This window comes from Ranitomeya variabilis, chromosome 4 (genome assembly GCF_051348905.1).
Source record: "Ranitomeya variabilis isolate aRanVar5 chromosome 4, aRanVar5.hap1, whole genome shotgun sequence".
Classification (NCBI taxonomy): Eukaryota; Metazoa; Chordata; class Amphibia; order Anura; family Dendrobatidae; genus Ranitomeya; species Ranitomeya variabilis.
This window is the reverse complement of record NC_135235.1, coordinates 293,879,599-293,903,089: the sequence shown is the minus strand read 5'-3', so window position 1 is coordinate 293,903,089 and position 23,491 is coordinate 293,879,599. Positions and strand designations below refer to the sequence as shown.

Genomic DNA, 23,491 nt, shown 5'->3' with positions numbered 1-23,491 from the left:
ACACCAGTATGATAAAGGACACCTGGTATGTGGAGGTCTCGTTACTAGTTTTGCATGGGCTTCAAAAGCTTTTAGTCCCTTGATTATCAGACTTTTTATAAAGTAACTTTAACCAACCGTTCACACAGACCGCGCAGTTCTCCCTGGGCCGTGTCTTTATTTCTGCAATTTACTCCTGAAGTTTGATGCCGTCAGCTCCGCGATTTAATCCTTTCCGCCTGGATCCCCTCATTTAATGTATTGGACTTTTGACAATTCTGGACCCTCCATTCCTTATCCAGCATGAGAAGGTTGTGTTAAGTCACGCAATTTCCTCCAGTTCCATTGTTTTGTCTTGTCTTTCGTTAAAAGCAAAAATATGGGACTGATTCTTTTAACTTTTTGTGTTCTTAGAGTAAGTTTTTTTTTTTTTTTTTTTTTTTAGTAATTTTATCCAGCATGGAAAGTTTATGAAACTTTAAAAGTCACTTTAGTAAGGGATTTGCTTTAATACATTAAAAAAGAATGAAATTGCATGTAAGTTGGAGTACAGATCATTGTAGTGATGGCTCCGTACTGTTGTCTCACTAACTCTGGGATAAGCTGCTGCAGGAGACTGTTGTTATTAGGGCTCGTGCACATGGCCATATTTTCGGTCCTGGTGCGATCTGATAAAACATCAGATCGCACCCGGACTAATGTTATGCTATGACGCTGTACTGTTGATATATTTTTTCCTCGGACCAAGTAGGTTTGAGGAAAAATTCACTGCATGCCCAAGTTTGATCCGACATTGACACAAGTCAGTGTCCATGGAAAACTTCAGGATTACTTGCAGATGGCATCTCAGTGCAGTTTGTTTCCACGGATTGACAGAATGAAGAAGATGGAGACCTTTTTTTTTCTGACGACACTGTGACCACACTGTGACCACACTGTGACGAGAGGGGAACCTCTGGCAGCGGCTTAGTTCCCCTAAAAACAATACCATCAAATTTTGATATGCCAACCACTACACTGTTTTCTCCCCCCAACTATCTGGAGCCCACTATGCGCATTTGATAGTTCAGTTCCCAACAAAATCTTTTTTTGTCTAACTTTCTTTTGTTAAGGGGGCCTTGAGGCCTGACTGCCCTAGGGAATGCCAATACATAATGGAGGTCTAGGAGGTTCAATCAAGTTGCACTTTTGCTTATCCTTGCTTGTACTTGTTAGCGACCATCTTTCCTGTTACATGTAGCACCAACGTATTCCATAGTGTTGTACAGTTTGCATATTACTCCTGTCTTCAGTAGTGAGCCACAACCTCATTTCCTCTGTCATGCATACACTTTGGCCAGTTTCTTAGGAAGTCAGTTAACCTAATGACATCTTGAGGTTATTGCGGTCCGTCTTGGCTCGCGTGGCTCATTGGCTTAATTTGATGCTGTATGAGTCCAACAATTGTGCGTAGGACATTAAAGTCTCTTTATTAGCCATCATTGTATGGTCGTTAATGCCTTTTACACTTCTGCCTTTTGTAAAGCTTTATATTGTCTCTATAAACATCGATTTCTGGCGTTCTTGAATAGTCCTCCGGCTAAACACCTTTCTCTGCAGTATACAGATAAATTCCAACAATGGCTTTCCATTTAATTGAGTGGGCATTAATGAAAAAAAAGCCATTTTACCACATTTCTTGAGGAATCGCTGAGTTAAGCAACTTTAATGAGTGATCACGAACTGTCTCGAGCTTTGGAGGACCTGATCTTTCCAGCATTATACTTATTGATTGGAATAGGTACCGTGTAATGCCTAATTTGTCCTGTGGGCAGGGAAAGGGACATTAGATATAACCGCTAGTTGTAACTGCCGAGGGTCTGCGTGATCATCTTATTGTGGAAGGAGACTGTTCCAATAAGTTAGTGTGGTCAAAGGTAGAGAACACTTTTAAGAACTATAGATCCTGATTTGAAATATCGATGTTGGGAGGTCTCTATTTTCTTTGCACCAAGGACATATGTAGTGTATGTAGAAGGCTACAACATGGGCACGTAAAAATTTTACCCCTACCAATTTTTTTTTCGGCTTTTGTTTTTATTTATCTTTTGGTCATGGATTTGAAAAGACCACCACCCACTTTAGATAACGCAAAATCCTTCTTACCTACATGAAGTCTCTGAAGCTTTTCGATCGGATTTGTCTAATGATTTAAGTATTTTGCTGTAAACCTGTAATTTTAGAACAAAATGGAGGTCGTGCAGAATTAAGTCTGGTAACCCAAGTGCTTTCAATAATTAGGCTGTGCTCTCTTACTGTACTCTATGTAGGCAAGAGAACCGATTACAACGTGCAGGCTTGTGTGGATTATATGTTCTCAAAGATGTATCAAAACAAAGAAGCCTTTACTTTAGCAAATAGTCCTAAAGGTGTGGACCACTTCAACTTTATTTTAGCAAATGTGTCGGGACACAATATTGTGATGAGAATATAGAGACGTCCTTGGTTCTTCTCCTTCCTCGTAGCGTAGCATTCCTATACACGGACTTTGTGCTAATGGAGGAGCATGTGTTTGGTCCTGTTATTCAGCCTCCTGCAGTTGAATATCCGCTTATCCGTGTAGTGTTTTTTAATTCAAGGAGATTGAAGTACAGTTCTGAACACATGCTCCTCCATCGGCAGCCATTGTGAGAATAAGTGGATGGCGCAATTATGCTCTGTCCTGTAACACGAGTCCAATAGGCCCCAGTGTAATATTTGGATCTGGGACCACACCTACATATTGGTCATATGTATGAGTCCTTTTAGCATTCTAGATCCTACAAAGACACATGTTCGCCCCCCCATGTAATGTCCCCAGTCATGACTGCTTCCTGTAATAATGTCCTTCGTCATGACTGCTTCCTGCAATAATGTCCCATGTCATGACTGCTTCCTGTAATAATGTCCCTCGTTATGACTGCTTCCTGCAATAATGTCTTTCGTCATGACTGCTTCCTGTAATAATGTCCCTCGTCATGACTGCTTCCTGTAATAATGTCCTTCGTAATGACTGCTTCCTGTAATAATGTCCCTCGTCATGACTGCTTCCTGTAATAATGTCCCTCGTTATGACTGCTTCCTGCAATAATGTCCCATGTCATGACTGCTTCCTGTAATAATGTCCCTCGTTATGACTGCTTCCTGCAATAATGTCTTTCGTCATGACTGCTTCCTGTAATAATGTCCCTCGTCATGACTGCTTCCTGTAATGTCCTTCGTAATGACTGCTTCCTGTAATAATGTCCCTCGTCATGACTGCTTCCTGTAATAATGTCCCTCGTTATGACTGCTTCCTGCAATAATGTCTTTCGTCATGACTGCTTCCTGTAATAATGTCCCTCGTCATGACTGCTTCCTGTAATAATGTCCTTCGTAATGACTGCTTCCTGTAATAATGTCCTTCGTAATGACTGCTTCCTGTAATAATGTCCCTCGTCATGACTGCTTCCTGTAATAATGTCACTCATCCTGGGCCTCTTTCAGAAATATTGTCCCCATCCTGAGCCCTTTATTTAATAAGGTCTTCAATGCTGGGCAGCTTTCTGTAATAATGACCCATCATGGCATCTTCCAGTAACATCCCCCATCCTGGATCTCTTCCTGGTACAATGCCACCCATCCTGGGCCCCTGCTGTTCTTCTTCAGCACATTTTAAAATGAAACAAATTATTATTCTTACCTTCCCCCCCACTCCCACGACATGGGTCCACCGCTATAGCCGGTACAGAAGTCGGCAGCTGACTTCGGTGTGTCGGCATGAGTTGCGCATGATGCCTGTCATGTGCTGCCTGTCATGGGCAAGCTGATATTTGCTGCCTGACTGGCTGGCAGCATGTGTTCCAGTGCAGGGGGTCAGTGGGTCTCTGTGCCACTGTACTTTTCAGTTAAATTTGTGTCCCAGAATGCACATCCAGGTGTTGGTCCCACCTCCCGCACGGTAGCAGCCGCACTTTCCGCAACCGCAATTGTTACACCCCTGGTTACATGAAAAAGTGCACAGGGGTGGGGACCTGTAGTGCAAAATCCTGTCCTACATCTGTTTTTAATAAAATTAGAATAGCCAAACCCCAAACCCTTTCATATTATGTTGCATAGTTGTAGGTGCAATAATCTTTTGCCAAGGTCGATACTGATATGGGGGAGGAAAGAGCTGTGCCGGTCTCAGAGCAGTGATTTCACTATGCCACTATTTCGGGGTGTCACTGGTGACCAATTGTGAGCAAGATTTACTTAATAGGTGTTCCTAACGAGACTGGAATTGTAGATAATATCTGATATTGTGTCTAGTAAGGCCATGTGCAGGCCAATTTTCTTCAATGGGAAATTACAAGATTTTAAGCAGAAGCCGCTTCGGTAAACTCCTTTTTTTGGGGGAAGTATTTGGAGGTTTTCTTTTTCTTTTACTAAATTATTTCCTGTATAGTTTTCTCGAAGCATGGGTTTGTTTGTTTTTTTGCCACCTTTTGATTGTACATTGTCTAGATTTAAGAGTTCGTTTAGGTTTCTCTTCAAAGAAGTCACATACACTTTTTTTCTCCGCTAGATGTTTTTCTAAACCACTTCAGGGGAAAAAAAAGCCCAAGAAACTCCTAATATGAACATAAAAGGGAATTTTAAATTTTATATAATGTATATGAATTGAAAAAAAGTTGTACAACAGTATTTGCAAAATAATTATAGAGCTGATATGCTCCAAATAAAAACCGTTTCAATAGAACTGTGACGTTGGCTTAAGTCAAGTGAAACTTTGCCAAATCGGAAAGTACCTGTCGGTAGCTAGTTATTGTTATCACTGGAAAAAAAAACCTCGGTCTTTCATGAACGGCCATCCCCACTGTCTTCAGACGTCCGTTTTCCTTGTACGGGTTTTTTCATGTTTATGGATAAAATTCATACAGAAGAAAGTCTATGGGGCGGTTCATGTCTCTATTTTTTAGTAGACAGAGTGGTTCTCACAAAATCAGAGATGTGCGATTTTGATCTGAGTCTGTGATCAGTCTCACTAAGGCAAATCTATGGGTTGCGGGGAAAAAAAATCTGATGCTATCTTTGCCCTGTCCTGTTTTCAAAATCCACAAAAATGCCATCAAGGGATCTCTGGTATAAGTCATAAGGTCAATTTAGCGAAATAATCCTAAAAACAAAAAGGGCAGTCAGTAGACTTGTCGACCTCCTAACTGTCATTTTAGCTCCCACCAGGCATCCATTGCACATGGGAAGGAGGAAGCAGAATTCGGAATGCAGCTCTGGAAATAAATGAAGTATCAGTCATTATGTTGCTCCGCATCGTGCTCTGCTTTACTGTGACTCCGATTACTCACATTTTATCATTTTGTATCTGTTTGTACTATAAACTCCTGTGCAATTATTGCTCGAGGTGCAGTTTACCTGGAAATCTAAAAGTTATTTTTTCCTGTAAGAGTTTACAACGTAATGTCTCCGGGGCAGGCTGGGGTGGGGCACCTGATGTGTACTATCCAAACACCATAGTTATGCAGTCTCTACGTTCACTTTTGACCCTTTTTATGTTGTTGCTGTCTCTCTCTGAAGCCTTTGTATAAGCATAATCATTTTTTTTGCTTTGGGGAAGTTCTGTGGAGCTTTTCCAATACCTCGAGTCATTCCCGTGTACAGTGATTCACTTTTTATTTGTTGTCCTTTGTTGTAGTCTATGTAGTCATTTTTGCCAATTCTTTGCATTGAGTGGAGGCTGATGGCGGCAGCGCTTGGTACCCAGAGATATGATTTGCATTGGATCTCCAAAAATGTATATGAGCTTGGACCTAGGGGACACTTGCATGCCATATAACGTAGGGTGATAACCTACGTGAAAAATGAAAAATAGTAGAGAGCTGGGAACTTAGCGTTGTGCCCACCGGTCAAGTAGGGCAGGATGTAGACGACGCAGCCACCATCCTGGATCTTCAGTTGGTTATGCCAAATAAAACCAAAAGAACAATGATCAAATCAATCAGAAAACGGTATGCCTGGACAACCTTGGCCATAAAACATCCAATAGAGGTGATAGTAACAATGTAGAGGATTTTTTATTTAATTCTAATGGAATCACATTGGTCTCTGTGACTGTAAAGAGTCTTTGTACCCCGAAACACGTTGGTTGATACTTTGTAGAGGATTTTAATGCAAAGTCTCAAACAACGCGTTTCAGGGTATAAAGACCCCTTTTTAAAGTCGTAGACAGATGTGACTCTTAAAATGTAGTAGCATATTGGATGCCTGATTGCCACCTCATTCATTCTCTATGGGGCTGCTAAAAATGGCCGAGCCCATAAGGGAATGAATAGAACTATTGGGCATGGGCACTGCCGCTCCATTCTAATGGAGTCACATCTGTCTCTTTGACTTGAAAAAGGGGTCTTTGCATTCCGAAATGCATTTTTGATTGAGACTTTACATTAACTTTCTCTATAAAATATATCAAACAATAATGCGTTTTAAGGAACCAAGACCCTTATTTCAAGTCATAGACATATGTGACCCCATTAGAATGGAGGAGCGGCAGTGCCCATTCCCACCCGTTATTGACCTGTTCATGGCCTTTTGGCGGTTTCTTGAAGCAGCAGAGAGAATGAATGAGGCAGCACTCGGGCATCCAATATACCGCTCCATTTTGTAACTGGGATAAAAAATTCCCCAATCTGCTGTTGGGTGCTAATCAGAGCGGTCGGACCCCCGCCATTAGTAAGGTATTGTGTACATTGCAGATATACGATTACTTGTTTTCAGTAGATAACCCCTTTTAATGTCCGGCAATAGATGACTATATCGCAGGATTCTTGAATCTTCACCACAGCGTTGGTATGCTGATGTTCTCATCATCTATGAAGACTTTCAGGGCTGCTCAACTTTGAGCAAATCTTTTAGCTTTCTTCATAGTTTTCTCCTGTTCTGAAATATCTTGAATAATTCAAGACACCAGTCAGTGCTGAAATGTCTGTCAACAATAAAAAAATGGAATTTTAATGCCTTGGGAAATACATCGGGTTCCGGCTTTATACAGAGGATCTTAATCTCCTTCACCTTTTTCTCTCAGGAGGCGGAGATGTATTGAAAGTGCATCTCAGAATCCTCGATGGAGGGTAAATGTGGGAAACGCAGGGATACACTGACTTGTCAGCTTGATACATTTCATAAATCCTTCTGTCAACTGAAAGCTATTGCCTCATACATTTTCCAGAAACTCATCTGGTTATGATCATCTTCACTCTTCAGCAATGGCGCAAAATGGCATTATGTTGGCTGTCTCCACCTCAGAATCACCAGGCCATGAGTCTGCTACTGGCTGTAATGGCACAATGCAACTTTATGGATGGCAAGAAGTCCCTTCGCCCACCCATCCTGTAGCCCTCCGCTTTAGTACTCTTCAGGCAAAATGAACACGTGCTTCATTTTTTTTTTTTTTTTTTTTTTTTTTCCCCCCTGTCTTTAGTATTCTGTCTTTTCCAGTTGCCCAACAATTAAAGTAACTGTCGTTTTGAAATTCTTTCATAAATCAAGTAATTTTGAAATTAATAAACTTGGTACAATGTCTTATTAGAGAAATCTTCTTTCTCCTCCTTGATTGATCATTCATTCTCAAAATTCTCAATTCATGGGTAAAATCTGTCTTGAGTAAGCACAGACTTTCCCATTACTGACTTAGATTACAGTTGGTGCTCATGAAGTTCTACGGAGGGCTTGCAGCAGAACGTCTGCCTCTGCCTCCTCCCTCCTACTACTCTCCCCCCCACCATGGAATTTTAAAAGCACATATGTCATGTATTTAAGTAATGGAAAAATCTGTCTTGGTTGAATACAGATTTTTACTACTGGCTGTGGCGCGTGTATCCCCCCTGGTTGTGGCGCGTGTATCCCCCTTGGTTGTGGCGCGTGTATCCCCCCTGGTTGTGGCGTGTGTATCCCCCCTGGTTGTGACGCGTGTATCCCCCCTGGTTGTGGCGCGTGTATCCCCCTTGGTTGTGGCGCGTGTATCCCCCCTGGTTGTGGCGCGTGTATCCCCCTTGGTTGTGGCGCGTGTATCCCCCTTGGTTGTGGCGCGTGTATCCCCCCTGGTTGTGGCGCGTATATCCCCCCTGGTTGTGGCGCGTGTATCCCCCCGGGTTGTCGCTGTGTATCCCCCTTGGTTGTGGCGCGTGTATCCCCCCTGGTTGTGGCGCGTGTATCCCCCCTGGTTGTGGCGCGTGTATCCCCCCAGGTTGTGACGCGTGTATCCCCCCTGGTTGTGGCGCGTGTATCCCCCCTGGTTGTGGCGCGTATATCCCCCTTGGTTGTGGCGTGTGTATCCCCCCGGGTTGTCGCTGTGTATCCCCCCTTGGTTGTGGCGCGTGTATCCCCCCTGGTTGTGGCGTGTGTATCCCCCTTGGTTGTGGCGCGTGTATCCCCCCTGGTTGTGGCGCGTGTATCCCCCCTGGTTGTGGCGCGTGTATCCCCCCTGGTTGTGGCGCGTGTATCCCCCTTGGTTGTGGCGCGTGTATCCCCCTTGGTTGTGGCGCGTGTATCCTCCTTGGTTGTGGCGCGTGTATCCCCCTTGGTTGTGGCGCGTGTATCCCCCCTGGTTGTGGCGCGTATATCCCCCCTGGTTGTGGCGCGTATATCCCCCTTGGTTGTGGCGCGTGTATCCCCCCGGGTTGTCGCTGTGTATTGCCCCCAGTTGTGGCGCGTGTGTACCCCCCTGGTTGTGGCGTAGGTAACACCCCCCCCCCCCCTTGGTTGTGGCGCGGGTATCCCTTGGATCAGTCCAGGAGGAGAAAGAAGCTGATTTCTCTAATAGGATATATTTCAATCTTGCTTATTCTCAAGTGTATTATGGATTTATGAAATAAAAATTACAATAACGGTTACATTGTAGAATAACCAAAGTTTACATTTTTATGTCGTAAGTCAATAATCAAATAAGCAATATTGTAATATATCGGAGAAATCTGCTTCTTTCTCCTTATGCATTGATTTTTCACTCTGCGTTTATTGCTAAAATCGTTATTCAGTGAAGACATTACATGACTGATGTTGGCGGAGGTCAGTTGGTACTTTCAGAGTTCTATGGAGAAGGGAGGAGTCACAGACAGACGGACATTGTGCTGCGGGTTCTTCTTAAACCACAGTTACCATTCTCCATAGAACTTTGAGCCCCATCTGTCACCTCGTATCTCAATAATGAGAGATTTTACCCTTGAATTGAGAATGAAGAACACCAGTAGGAGAAGCAGATTTATCTTATGACATATATTGCAAAGTTTCTTATTTTCACGTGTACTAATTTAGGAGAAAAAGAATATTAAAACACTGAATCCTTTGTCACCTTCAAGCTCCCCACCCCAAGCAGTGTGATGTGATGTGCTGGAAACACTGAAGAATATAAAGCAACTTCTCTGACATTCCTTACACAGTGACACACTTACACGTAGACCTTTGAAATTTACAAGGATCTTTCTTAGATAAATTGCATATTTTTAGCAGGCTGGAAGTGTCAAGGATATTGTGATAGTAATTTAGCTCCTGGCTCCATCCTTAGCACCTTTGTCAGCGGATGAGCTACTTGCCAAGGTCCCCACAGACATGGCCGCTGCAATATCCGAATAGCGTGACACTTCCCCCTTGGACTTAAAGCAACTCAGCATTTATTGATCCTGTCTGCACGTCTTCGTTCAGGGCATATTGTAATGGCGAAACGCTGATCAATACGGTCCTGCTGGTGCTAATTCTGGGGTCTATCAGCAGCTCATATGGTTCACTTTAGTCATTTCAGATGACTAGTAGATCATGTATCGCTGATCTATAGATGATTGACGGCTTCTCAACTTATTCATGATTTTAACTCAGCCTGTAAAATAAAGGATGATTTTAAGGCAACTTGTCAAAAGCATGATTCCTACATTTCCAGAGAAGATAATTGTTTTTGATTATTTTTTATTATGATTTTTTATTTGTTCATTTTTATTTTCATTTTTATTTTTTCATTTTTATTTTTCCATTTTTTATTTCATTTTTTATTTCATTTATTTTTACTTTTTTCATTTTAATTTTTTACATTTTAATTTATTATTATTGTTGTTGTTGTTATTAGTATTATTATTATGATGCACATGCTCTGAAAACAAATATTCATCCTAAAACCTTTCTGCAAATGTTCCTGTTTTACCAGATTACTGGACAGGGAATCTTCGAGATGAATTTGAGTAATATTTTACTTTACACTAATTTTTATCTGGGGAGCTATAATTTAGAAAATGAAAAGGTCAGATGAATTTTAAAATTTTATGTGCTACAAGCATATGATTTTGTTGCTCAAAATGAATAACCTTACTTTTTCATAATGAGTGTTGTTACATTTAGTAAACACAATCCTTAATCCTGTTCTACAGAATCAATCATTCCTAACTGGATCTTTCTCTCTCACTGGTAGCTTAGCTTGTAGTTTTCTCCTTGCAGTAATAGAAATAGTATTCACTGACTTTGTAGGGAGACTGTGGTTGGGCCTGTGCTGTGCACATACACAGAAGCCAGTCTGAATAGGCAGAGCTGCAGTGTAAAGCATGTAAATGAATGACATCTGTTTTAAAGCCTGCAGATATCAATGCGATTGTGGTAGATGAATGGCGAAACACCGGTCTGTGTTTTTCCTGGTAAAAACAAATGATTTTTCATTCAAGTGGAATCCAACCTCGTGACCAGTTGTTTTCCCAGACTCATTGGTTGAAAAGCATTAATGGTCTATGCCTGTGAATTGGGCCATTAGGCATTATTGGCTCAGTGTTAAGGCTGAGAGCTGCCTAATCTACACTTGTCCTGAACTTTACGCATTGACATTGTGTGGATAGGCCGTGGTGTAATTAGTCGCATGCTCCCCGGTAAAAAAAAATTGGACCAGGACCCCTCACCTGCATGTTCGTCAGATTTATGTGCCCTTGTAGCATTTCGGATCCTGTGAAGACGTGTTCACTCTCTCATGTAACAATATCCCCCATCCTGTAATAATGTCCCCCATCCTGGGCCCCTTCCTGTAATGTCCTCCATCCTGGGCCCCTTCCTGTAATGTCCTCCATCCTGGGCCGCTTCCTGTAATAATGTCCTCCATCCTGGACCTCCCTTCCTGTAATAATGTCCTCCATCCTGGGCCCCCCTTTCTGTAATAATGTCCTCCATCCTGGGCCCCCCTTTCTGTAATAAAGTCCTCCTTCCTGGGCCCCCCTTTCTGTAATAATGTCCTCCATCCTGGGGCCCCCTTTCTGTAATAATGTCCCCCATCCTGGGCCCCCTTTCTGTAATAATGTCCTCCATCCTGGGCCCCCCTTCCTGTAATAATGTCCCCCATCCTGGGCCCCCCTTCCTGTAATAATGTCCTCCATCCTGGACCCCCCTTCCTGTAATAATGTCCCCCATCCTGGACCCCCCTTCCTGTAATAATGTCCCCCATCCTGGGCCCCCCTTCCTATAATAATCTCCCCCATCCTGGGCCCCCCTTCCTGTAGTAATGTCCTCCATCCTGGGCCCTCCTTCCTGTAATAATGTCCTCCTTCCTGTAATAATGTCCCCCATCCTGGGCCCCCCTTCCTGTAATAATGTCCTCCTTCCTGTAATAATGTCCCCCATCCTGGGCCCCCCTTCCTGTAATAATGTCCCCCATCCTGGGCCCCCCTTCCTGTAATAATGTCCCCCATCCTGGGCCCCCCTTCCTGTAATAATGTCCCTCATCCTGGGCCCCCCTTCCTGTAATAATGTCCCTCATCCTGGCCCCCCTTCCTGTAATAATATCCTCCATCCTGGGCCCCCCTTCCTGCTATAATGTCCCCCATCCTGGGCCCCCCTTCCTGTAATAATGTCCCCCATCCGGGCCCCCCTTCCTGTAATAATGTCCTCCATCCTGGGTCCTCCTTCCTGTAATAATGTCCTCCATCCTGGGCCCCCCTTCCTGTAATAATGTCCCCCATCCTGGGCCCCCCTTCCTGTAATAATGTCCTCCATCCTTGGCCCCCCTTCCTGTAATAATGTCCCCCATCCTGGGCCCCCTTCCTGTAATAATGTCCCCCATCCTGGGCCCCCTTCCTGTAATAATGTCCCTCATCCTGGCCCCCCTTCCTGTAATAATGTCCTCCATCCTGGGCCCCCCTTCCTGTTATAATGTCCTCCATCCTGGGCCCCCCTTCCTGTAATAATGTCCCCCATCCTGGGCCCCCCTTCCTGTAATAATGTCCTCCATCCTTGGCCCCCCTTCCTGTAATAATGTCCCCCATCCTGGGCCCCCTTCCTGTAATAATGTCCTCCATCCTGGGCCCCCCTTCCTGTAATAATGTCCTCCATCCTGGGCCCCCCTTCCTGTAATAATGTCCTCCATCCTGGGTCCCCCTTCCTGCAGTAATGTCCTCAATCCTGGCCCCTTCCAGGTATAATATATCACCTTCCAGTAATAATATCCCCCTGCCTGGTATAATGTCTCTATCCTGGGTCCCTTCCTGGTATAATGTCTTATCTGGTATAATGTCCCCCAACCTGATATATTGTGCTCAATCCTGAGCTTCTTCCAGTAATAATGTCCCTGTTCTGCAGCTTTTCTCAAACAAATGTAAAAAATTAACAATTATTCTTGCCTTTCCCCGCCCCCACAAGAGCGACGTCCTATAGCCGATGCAGAAGCTGGCAGCTGACTTCAGTGTATAAGCGACATCACCGGTGACTGACGTCAGCTGCCGGCTTCTGACTGGCAGAACGTATTGCAGTGCAGGGAGCCGGCGGGTTTTCAGCTTAATGTGTGCCCCTGCAAAAAAAAAACCCTAATTCATCAAGAAAATATTTTAGTCTCAATTAATTCATATACCATATAATTACTATACTGTGTATTTTTCAGGCAACCCCTTTGAAATTTAGATTGAGGTTTTCGGAACGTCAGGTTCACTTTAGGTTGTGGAAGTTTCTGACCCTTAGTTGCCGGCAAGATTTATTGTCATTAGGCGGCTTTGATCTGCAAAATATATTTTTTTCTTCCCTGTGGCTACTGCAGAAGTGTTCTGCACTAGGACCACACAGCTAATTCAGTTGACTTGACCGCTCGTCAGAGCCGCACACAGGAAGGAATCTGTATATTGAGATTATAAATTTATTCTGAGCTGTGCTTGTGGGGGGGGGGGGAGGAATGTTAATTATGTAACATAAAATCCACTAAAAGGGAGCCCTTCCGAAAAAATGGAGAATCGCATGTATACCGGAGTCCACCTCAACCTCGATTCAAAACTAGCGGCCGCCTACATGGTCTCCATCACAAGTCGTACAAGAAGATTTGAGCCCTGGTAAATCTGCCAAGTTGCACAGTGATGCTTTCCGTGCTGCTGTATAGTTGCCCATGGCATTAATTAGCCAGCATTTTGGGGTCTATATAAAGCCTCATTCAGACATCTGTTTGTTACATATGTGTATTGTCCACGTTTTTCATTTATTTCTTATAGTCTGAGATTTTTTAGATATCCGTGGTTTTTTGGAGACCAAGTGCCTGCGAGAAAAAACCTTCTTGATCCAAGTCATGTATCAAATTTGCCAGTCCAAGGCAATGGATCTGAGCAAAAAGGCCAACCATTCATGTATTGGTGTGCTGTATTTTAATTTATTTTTTGACACCTGGATGAAAATCAGATGAAAAATGGCCAATTTATATTTTTTTCTTGCATGCAAAAAAAGGTCATCTGAATGAGGCCTAAGAGTGCAACACCCAAATAACAGGAGAGGCCTTCTTTTTAAAATTTGTTGCAATGGTGGAAGACTTAGTTTTTTCCAAGGGATGGTTTAATGACTACTTTGGCCCAAGTTGATAACCCCCTTAAAGGGAACCTGTCACCCCCCAAAATTGAAGGTGAGCTAAGCCCACCAGCATCAGGGGCTTATCTACAGCATTCTGGAATGCTGTAGATAAGCCCCCGATGTATCCTGAAAGATGAGAAAAAGATGTTAAATTATACTCACCCAGGGGCGGTCCACTCCGATAGGCGTCGTGGTCCGGTCCGGGGCCTCCCATCTTCTTACTATCACATCCTCTTCTTGTCGTCCTGCTAGGGGCTCCGGCACAGGCGTACTTTGTCTGCCCTGTTGACGGCAGAGCAAAGTACTGCAATGCGCAGGTGCTGGGAAAGGTCAGAGAGGCCCAGCGCCTGCGCACTGCAGTACTTTGCTCTTCCCTCAACAGGGCAGACAAAGTACGCCTGCGTGAAGACAAGAAGAGGACATCATCGTAAGAAGATGGGAGGCCACGTACCGGGACCTCCCCTGGGTGAGTATAATCGAACCTCTTTTTCTCATCTTTCAGGCTACATCGGGGGGCTTATCTACAGCATTCCAGAATGCTGTAGATAAGCCCCTGATGCTGGTGGGCTTAGCTCACCTTCGATTTTGGGGGTGACAGGTTCCCTTTAATTAAAGGCCATGCAAAAATGGCCAAACTACGGTAAGCAGAATTGATGTACTGGGCGTTGGGTGTACCGTGTGTCCGTTTTTTGGCCTCCTGTACCATTGATTTTCCTTGAGGGGACTTCGGTGGTGATCATTGATACAAATACACTAAATAGCCACTGCTCTTATAACAAAATCCTCAACCATGCCCTTTTTGGGGAGGCGACTTGAAGCTTAAATCTGAGAAATGCAGTTCTAGGAATGTTTTTTTAGGATATCCCAATTGGTGGTGTAGTGTCAACCATATTGGCTATCGTCCATTTTTCGCAGAACCGAAAAAGCACTGCATAACCGGTGACCACTATGTGAGATCAGGCTGCTATTGGTTTGATATATCTTGGCTCATGATTGAGTGAGGAGATGGTCTTCAGATCGTTGCTGTTCGTAAGGGTGTTACTGTGAACTGTAGGTTTTTGTTTGTTTTTTTTTTAATCGAAATCTCATAGCACAGAAAAGCCGGGGGAAACATAGTTTGAACTTACCGCTACAATCTCCATTCTGCTCGTCCTGCCATATTGGAAGCAGGAGAAACAGAACGTTGATCAGAACAGAGGATGGAGCAGGAGGGCACCAGGTAGGGTGACTGAATGAGAAATACGTAGGCACTTTTCAATCGTAGGGTGGAGAATCACTTTAAAGTGGATTAGAGGTTGTAAGGCAGTAGTGGTCTTCCAACTGGTTCATCCAGTCAATCCCTCTTGAGTTTGAGAAGATTATGGAACATGATGGTCATTCGAGGACATTCCGACAACCACATATTTGCCATGATGGTCAATAGAGCAGATATGACGAACGTGTCTTTCTGCTCATGAACCCATTATGTAAGCAGTTTAGGAGGACCGATTTCATGTTTTGGATGGAAGTTAATGTTTAGTTTGATTCTGGTAGACCGGATAGTACATGTTCTATGTAAGGTGGAAAGTATCGCCATAACATATTTGGCTAAAGGTGAAGTCTTGCCACATGATCTTGTGTGTTAACATCAAAGATAAATTCGGCACTCCCAAATTGTATGATGTAAAAATAAGATTGAGATTTTATTAATGAGATAAAGTCCACTTTAGACAAAAAGTTGACGTTTCGGCCAAATGTTAGGCCTTCATCAGAACTGTTGTCTTCAGTGATTGTAGACAGCACAGTAGGTCAAGAAGAAGAGCAATAGAGGTCACGTGTCCGTGCACTGAGGTGAAATGCACAAAAGTGCTTAAGAGAATACAGACATGTAAGAAGTTTAGGAGGACCGATTTCATGTTTTGGATGGAAGTTAATGTTTAGTTTGATTCTGGTAGACCAGATAGTACATGTTCTACAGAAGGTGGAAAGTATCTCCATAACATTTAAAGGTGATGTCTTGCCACATGATCTTGTGTGTTAAGAAATTAAATGGATTTGGGATTGTTACATCGAAACTATGAAAGAACTTGGGAGTCCAGGGAGTATTAGAAAGAGATAACCACTAATTTGGGCTTCTGCCTCTCGTTTTCTGACATTCCATTGTGTCTCTACTCATCCAGGATTATCATTTCTACAAATCTGACTCGGCATAAATTACCGGTCAATTAATTCTGTGAGTACATAAGTTGTAACATTTACTGACCAAACAGGTTCTACCGGAAGTTCCATAATGTTTAGGACGTTGTCCCTCACGTGCGGAGGGTGGTTGTTGGTAATGGGTTGATCCCAAGGATTTGATGACTGTAACAAGAGGGAAGCAAGATGATAAACTGTGGAACCATATTTACCAATGTTTAGAAGTAATCCATGCTTTCCAGCTATTTCACATTAGACAGTTGGACTCAGATATTAAAAGGAAGCATGGTTTAGGTTTCTGTGTTACATGTATTTTTTTTTTTTTTACTTTTTTAATCTTGAAATTTCCATACTGGTCAATGGGACTTTTTTAGACCCATTCTTCATATTTTTTCATGAAGAATTGTCAGCAAGCTCCTTATCATAGGCAGGATCACAATGACTGATAACACCTCTATAAACAGCTGAAAGCACAGGATCCACCAATCGCTGTCATCGATGTCACAGCTTACCTGCTCCCCCCTTCACAATGATCTGTGCACATGCTTATTAGACACTTCATTACAAAAGATTATTGTGCCTAATGTACATGTGTTTTTTTTTTAATTCGGAAGTTAGAGATTAAAAATGGCCAGTGTGAAAATGGCAAGACTTTTATTTATTTTTTTTTTTTTTATTGTTCATACAGTTTAAGGATTAAAAAAAGTCAAAAATGTAAAAAAAAAGGTTTAGCACTAAAACCTAAATTATACAATAGGTCATTTTCTGATGATGGCTTCCCTTTAAGTAGAATAATGGACAGCAAGTTCTGATATGTTTCCATTCTCTTCTCCAAAAATATACAGCTTTGAGATGTATATTTTTTTTAATGTACCAGTAATTTCCCTCTAATTCTTAAAGAAACCGTGCACAGAGGAAAAGGAATCCTCCATCTTCCATCTCGTGTGTTCTCTAGAGCAGCATTTTTGATGAACTGTTGGTAAAGACCTATTAATTTTTCCACGACATGTCGTCCTTGTGTTTCTGCAGAAATTACATACAGCTTTTACCCTTGTAATCTTTTATTTCCTTTAATTTGCAGTGCTGCTAAGGGAAGAGGTGTCACAGCTGCAAGATGAGGTTCACTTGCTCCGACAAATGAAGGAAATGTTAGCAAAGGACCTGGAGGAGTCACACGACAGCCGATCGGCGGAGGTACTCTCGGTTACGGAGCTCAAGGTGCAACTGGCGCAGAAGGAGCAAGAGCTGGCGCGGGCGAAGGAGGCACTGCAGGGTAATGGTTGCCAGTCTTTGTCTGTTATTTGAGGGGCTCCCCATCTCTCCTCATTCTTTGGAATATGTGATTGGTCTGACCTCTTCCTCCAAGCCTTTTGACTAATCGCCCCTCATTTTGGACGTTCACGGCATTGTCCAGTCTTGCAAAAATAAGCCGATCGTGCCTGAGATGGGACTATAGTTCTATTAGCTCTGCCCCTAGTATATAAAAAATGGCCGCACTTTCAGTAATACATGGAGGCTCAAGTCTTCGAGAGCGGGAGCCGTTCCCGAAGAACGTCTTTCCAGTTTTACTCAAAGATGGTTAATACGGGACCCCTACATGACATCAATATGCCGTGATAAAGGTTTTAGTCATAAGACACAATTATTTGGGAGCCCAACATTTATTTATTTATTAGGACAAGAGCCCCCAGCAATATTGGTCTAGCTCGGGCATTACCAAATAGAACGGGTGACATCTGATTTCCGCACAATAGTTCCACAACTGCAACCAATTGTGTCCCTTTTTAACGGGGCATGAGCAGTTTTTCTAGAGAGATTCCCCACAATTGCACCGTATCTGCGCCTGGTGCGCTTGTGCCGCTTTCCCCTCTGTATACACAGTGACCACACAAAGGTTCCACATCAATAGTGACATCTTAATAATTTGTGGATGGGTAACCTCAACTATTTCCTTTACCTTGGCATCATGCCACCCAACAGGTCCCAGGTAAATAGTGATGTGAGCACCTAGGTTATGAATAAGTGTGGGCATACAGGGTGGCGTCAGGACCGGTTTTGTCGATTTGAATATCTTAATGATGTAATTATAGTAATTAACGTGCATATGGGAATATCTCTGCCAGTGCTGCAAGAACTGTTGGCACCATTAACTAGTCATTAAAAATAGAAATCTGGGGTTTTACCTTGCATAGATCACATGTAAACAAGACGCACAAAGTAGCGTGGGTCGTTTTGTTTTTTGGCTTTTTTTTTAACCACAAATAGCAAGCAGTGTCCCTTCCAGTAACTAATTCCCCCAAGAGGCCAGGTAATTAAATAATTTTTTTTGAAACCATATATATAGTACAAAAAGTTTAGGACTCACCTGATCAAACAGCGGTTTTCCTTATTGGAATGTGCATATTGTAGATTCTGATTCAGACTGAAGGCAGCAAAACCTGAATATGTGCGAAGTCATAGATTCCTCAAAGTTACCCACTTTAACACCTTGGCATTCTCTCAAGCAGCATTAACAGGTTGTCCCATGGAATGGCTTTCCAACAGTCTTGAGAAGGTCTCAGAGGTGCTGAGCATTTGTTGGCCACTTTGCCTTCACCCTGCATCCAACTCATCCCAAGCCATCTCAGTTCGGTTGAGGTTAAGTGATTTTGGAGACCATGTCTTCTGACACTGCTTCCAGCCTTCTCCATCTTGATCGCATCGCCCTAACATATCCTGGAGATATGATTTGGGTCATTGTCCTGTCGCAACACAATTGATGGTCCCATTGAGCACAAACTAGATGTCCTATCAGAATGCATTGGTAGCCATGGTGGGTAATGTGCCTTGAATTTGGAAAAAAAAATTGCCATCTGTGTCACTAGCATAGCACCCCCAACATCACACCTTCCCCTACATGCTTCACGGTGGGCACCACACATGTAGTAATCATCCACTCACCTTTCCTGCATCTAACAAAGATCACTGTGGAGAGCTTACCTGATCTGATGTCCAGTCGTTGTGTTGCTTGGCCCCATCAAGTCTCTTTTTCAGGTTCTCAAGTGGCTTCTTTTCAGCAATTTGACCAATTCTCTCAGCCTCTTCTGGACAGTTAATGTCGAGATGTTTCTGCCACTTAATGTCTGAAAATAATTTATGATTTCTGTTTTGTTTGGTGGTGTTGATTTGCAGTTTCTGAGGCTGTGTCTAATTAACTTATCCTCTGCAGCAGAGGTCATTTATGATCTTCCTTTCCTGCAGCAGGACTTATGAGAGACCGTTTCATCATAGCGAATGATAACTTTCTTGACTGCACTTGAGGACACCGTCAAGATTCTAGCAATTTTCCAGATTGGCTGACCTTTATGTCTTAATGTAATGATGGGCTGTCTTTTTTCTTTTTAGTTCAGAGGTTCTTGCCATATTCTGGTTTTAAAACAGATGTGAAATAGTATTCAGCACTGTATGGAGCTATGTACCAATGCTGCCTGTGCAAAGTAAACCTGATGGTGGCAAACACTATCTGAAGGCCAATGATTGCACATTGTCAAAAGTCAAGGCTTACCTGGTGGTGACTATCTCTGATGATGCTGCTGGAGAGAATGCCAAGGGGTATAAAGTTGTCATTGGACTAAAAGGAGGGGTATTTAGAAGAATCTAAAGTATAATACATGGCTGTTTCATTTCACACGTTTACTCACTTCCTGATTTGGTACCTCCAGTCTGATTTACAAAGTGCACATTTTAATAAGGAAAAACATTGCATGAACAGGTTTTTGCAAACTTTTAACCAGAGTTATATAATATTTGCTCCTTTCTGGTTCATCCTCACCATATAGTATAGCTCCTATTAATTTGTTCTGTGTAGCTTTCAATACTTTAGATATTTTGTTTACTTCGATTTGAAGACTGTGCAAAGTAGTTAGTAGAATATTTTTTTTATAAGAGCTGGAACCAGGTGGGTGCCAATTAAAATTTACACATTGTGGACAGTTTTCCAAATAATGATTTATATAGTATTTTATGTCATGTTACATTCCGGTGCGACTACTCTTAACATCTGTGCAAATCTTGGCTTTTCAATGTTTATAGTTTTTGTTGTCTGGTGTTGATCATATCCCCTGTGCTGCAGCGTTTGATTTGTGTAGATCGCCCCCTGGTGGTGACCTGTCCTTTTCACGGTATCTTCTGCTGTAGCTGTGGTCTTTTGGTAGAAATGTGATTTTTGGCACTTTATTGGTCTCTTCCACACCCTCATTCTGCTGTGCCAAAACTCTTACCTCTGCTTGGCTTTTTTTTTTTTTTTTTTAATCCAGTGTATGTTTTGTCGCCTCTAACTCTACAACGCTTGAAATTTTAACTGTAGCAATTATTTAAAAGATAAATTGAAAAATAAACTGATTTTAACCTACAAGTCCCTGCAGTGATGTAGCTATAACAGGTGTAGAGGTAGTAGTCATACCCAGCCTGTGGTGCTTAAAGGAAAGCTGCAGCCGGGTTTTTAACACCCCATCTGAGAGCAGTATGATATGCGGACAGACACTGATTCCAGCGATGTATCACTTGCTAGGCTTCTTGCTGGAGTTTTGATAAAATCTGAGTTTTATCTGCTGCAGCGCCACCAGTTTTCTTCGGAATGCTGAGCTCTGTGTAACCCCGCCCACACCTCTGATTGGAAGCCTATGCACAGTGTACACAAAAAGCTGCCAATCACTGGTGTGGGAGGGGTTACACAGAGCTTAGCATTCCGAAGAAAACTGGTGGCGTTGCAGCAGATAAAACTTGGATTTTATCAATACTACAGCAATCAGCCTAGTAAGTGACACATCTCTGGAATCCGGATTTCTGCCCCTATATTGTGCTGCTCTCAGATTACGTGGAGAAAAACCTGTTGACCGATTAGACACCTGTATTCTAAATGATGTGTATAGGGGCGATGGCGCTGCTGATTTTGCACTGGAGCAGACTTTCCTCTGATTTAGCATTTTGCAAAACTGTTCACCCCTTTATATGGAAGTGCGCTAATTATAAAGCTGGTGTTTTAGAATGGCTGTGGGCCCATTGCCTAATGATGAGGGATGACATAAGCCAGTGATGTGAGCTTCCTGTTTAGATAGGACCACGGTATTTGGGGATTAACGACGATTATTTGAAGCAACATTTTATTTGAGGGAAGCTTTTCACGAGATCCTCCTGGCTTCCTGCTCTGGGTTTCCACGTCGTGCTTTGTCCACATTTAATCTGACCTCCTCCCACTCAGCAGGGTCAGGATAAGCTGGAGTACAGGGGGCAGGCGCTGTCTGCTCTCCCAGGAATTGCGTTGATCTGAGATTCCCAGTCATTTGTATAAATAGGCATTAATATAGGGGCATTAAAGACTAATTATCGGAGAATAGGGCATTGTTTTTGGAGGAAGCACCTGTCTCTGTCATTAATGGGGCGATCACAATGACTTATGTTCTTTATCAGCTTACAGAATGCAAGGTGACCCATGCAGCTCCAGTTCTCCATTGTGACTGCTATAAATGGGAAGTTATCACCCCATAGAATCACATCCATGGTTAGCAAATGCAGAGATGATTAAAAAGGTTGTCCTCTTTTTGGGATATTTATTTATTTTTAATTAATCATTTATTTGGAGCTAAAAATAAATTTTTGTAATTGAATTTCATTAAAAATGTTGCACTGTTTACAGCCTTTTGGGTTTTTTTTTCTTGCACATTCAACTTTGATGTGGTCATAAACCAGTTCAGAAAAAGACAGATAAGCAAATTACAAACTGTTTCATCAGAACGAGCTCACTGGCAGACTCTCAGATAGCTCATTCTGCAGCCAATATTGGCCTGTGTTGCATTTTTTTATGTAAGGAAAATAATGCAAACTTTTTTTTTTTTTTTTAGGTTTGCATAGGAGTTGTTGTTACAAAACAGAAACACATTTATAAAAATGACCATATGCAAAATAGTTTTTTTTTCGGGGGGGGGGGGGGTATTTTGTTTTCCTTGAAATGATTGTGGGTTTGTGCACTCCCTTTAAGGAATGAATTCACAAATCTTTCAGATCTTTGAGACTTCTTTTGATACTTTTTCAAATAAGTGTCTACAGTATGAGTGTGGGTAATCCCCTCTTAAAGGGAATTTGTCACAAGGGCTTTGCTATCCCATCTGAGAGCAGCATGATGTAGGGACAGATACCCTGATTCCAGTGATGTATCACTGACTGGGTTGCTTGCTGCAGTTATGATAAAATCACTGTTTTTCTCTGTTGTAGAGCTACCAGATCTGTGACTGATGAGCTGTGTATAACCCCACCCACACCACTGATTGGCTGATTTCTGTGTACACTGTGTATAGGCAGCTGAATGTCAGTGGGGGAGCGGGGTTGGACTTCATGGCAGCAGGTTTGCTAGTCCTGCAGTCATCTGTTGATTAAACTTTGATATTATCAAAACTACAGCAAGCAGCCCAGTAAGTGACACATCGCTGGAATCGGGGGTCTCTGTTTCTACATCATGCTGCACTCTGATTAGGTGGTAAAAACCTGGTGACAGATTCTCTTTAAGACAGGTCATTCAGCTAACTAGTACCCTGCTTTGGGTTATTGTCCCTCCTTAGTACTGATGTCTCTAGACGGTTGACTAGTTTCGTTGGTTTGAGTGAATTTGCATATTTTTTTCCCATAGAGAATTGCCTGGAAAAGAAGTTTCCATTTATAGTTGGGTCTCTTTAATGAGAGCCGGTATTCCTTCATACCTTCCTGTTGTAACTTCACAAGCTTTGCTGTCGAGTCTGACGCATTTTTAGTTGTCCACAACAGACAAATTTCATATCATAAACTACATTTCCCATGAGCGTTAGTAAAACCTAGACACTGCTAGAAATCCTGGCTCCAGCCATTTCCATCCTTATATAAGCAATAGCTATTGCAACGTGGCTGAGAACAGGTGCACAGGACGTGCGGGGAGCTCCCCGGAGGCTCGGGAGACATGAACAATAACCTCACACCGCCACTCATCTGCACAGTATGGATAGTAACACTCACAAGTCTATGGACTTTACAGACCGGATCCAAACTCCCCGGGCGGCTGCCCCCTGTCCGTATCCAGCAACCCCACCCAAAATCTCTTACATAATATCTCCGACTGCATTGTTATCTGGAGTGGATTCACTGGGCGAATGAGGATAAACGCTTATAATGAGAGCTATGGAGAGTGATTTGTAGCCATGTTCATCTCCAGATGTTGGTTAGAGTTTATGTAATTTATCAGAGCGGGACTTTATCCCAGTGTATCCTGAGCTTCCTGGCGGAAAAGTGTGTAACATGATCACAAATGTGCAATTGGAGGTGAGAGATCAAAGTTCAGGCAGGATGAGGGCGCCTTCACGTATGTCTTGGCAACTGGACCACCCTGCTTAATGCTGCATCTCCACATGATGCCTAACACCAGCTTGGCATTGGCTGCCTCAGCAAAAGGTGTATTCTAACCATGCCACTTAAAGGGAGTCAGCCAGCATGGTCTGGAGCTCGGCAC

The 23,491-nt window shown here is 42.9% G+C and overlaps 1 protein-coding gene across 10 annotated transcripts in view; it reads left to right on the top strand.

Annotated features, from left to right (window-relative positions):
* KAZN (kazrin, periplakin interacting protein) overlaps positions 1 to 23,491 on the top strand; it is a 695,856-nt gene that overhangs the window by 620,057 nt on the left and 52,308 nt on the right. For all 10 annotated transcript variants that reach the window (XM_077250253.1, XM_077250258.1, XM_077250257.1 and 7 more), the window contains one exon: positions 17,063 to 17,254. In XM_077250253.1, the coding sequence (XP_077106368.1) occupies positions 17,063 to 17,254 (192 nt within the window). The remainder of the gene's footprint in view (positions 1 to 17,062; positions 17,255 to 23,491) is intronic.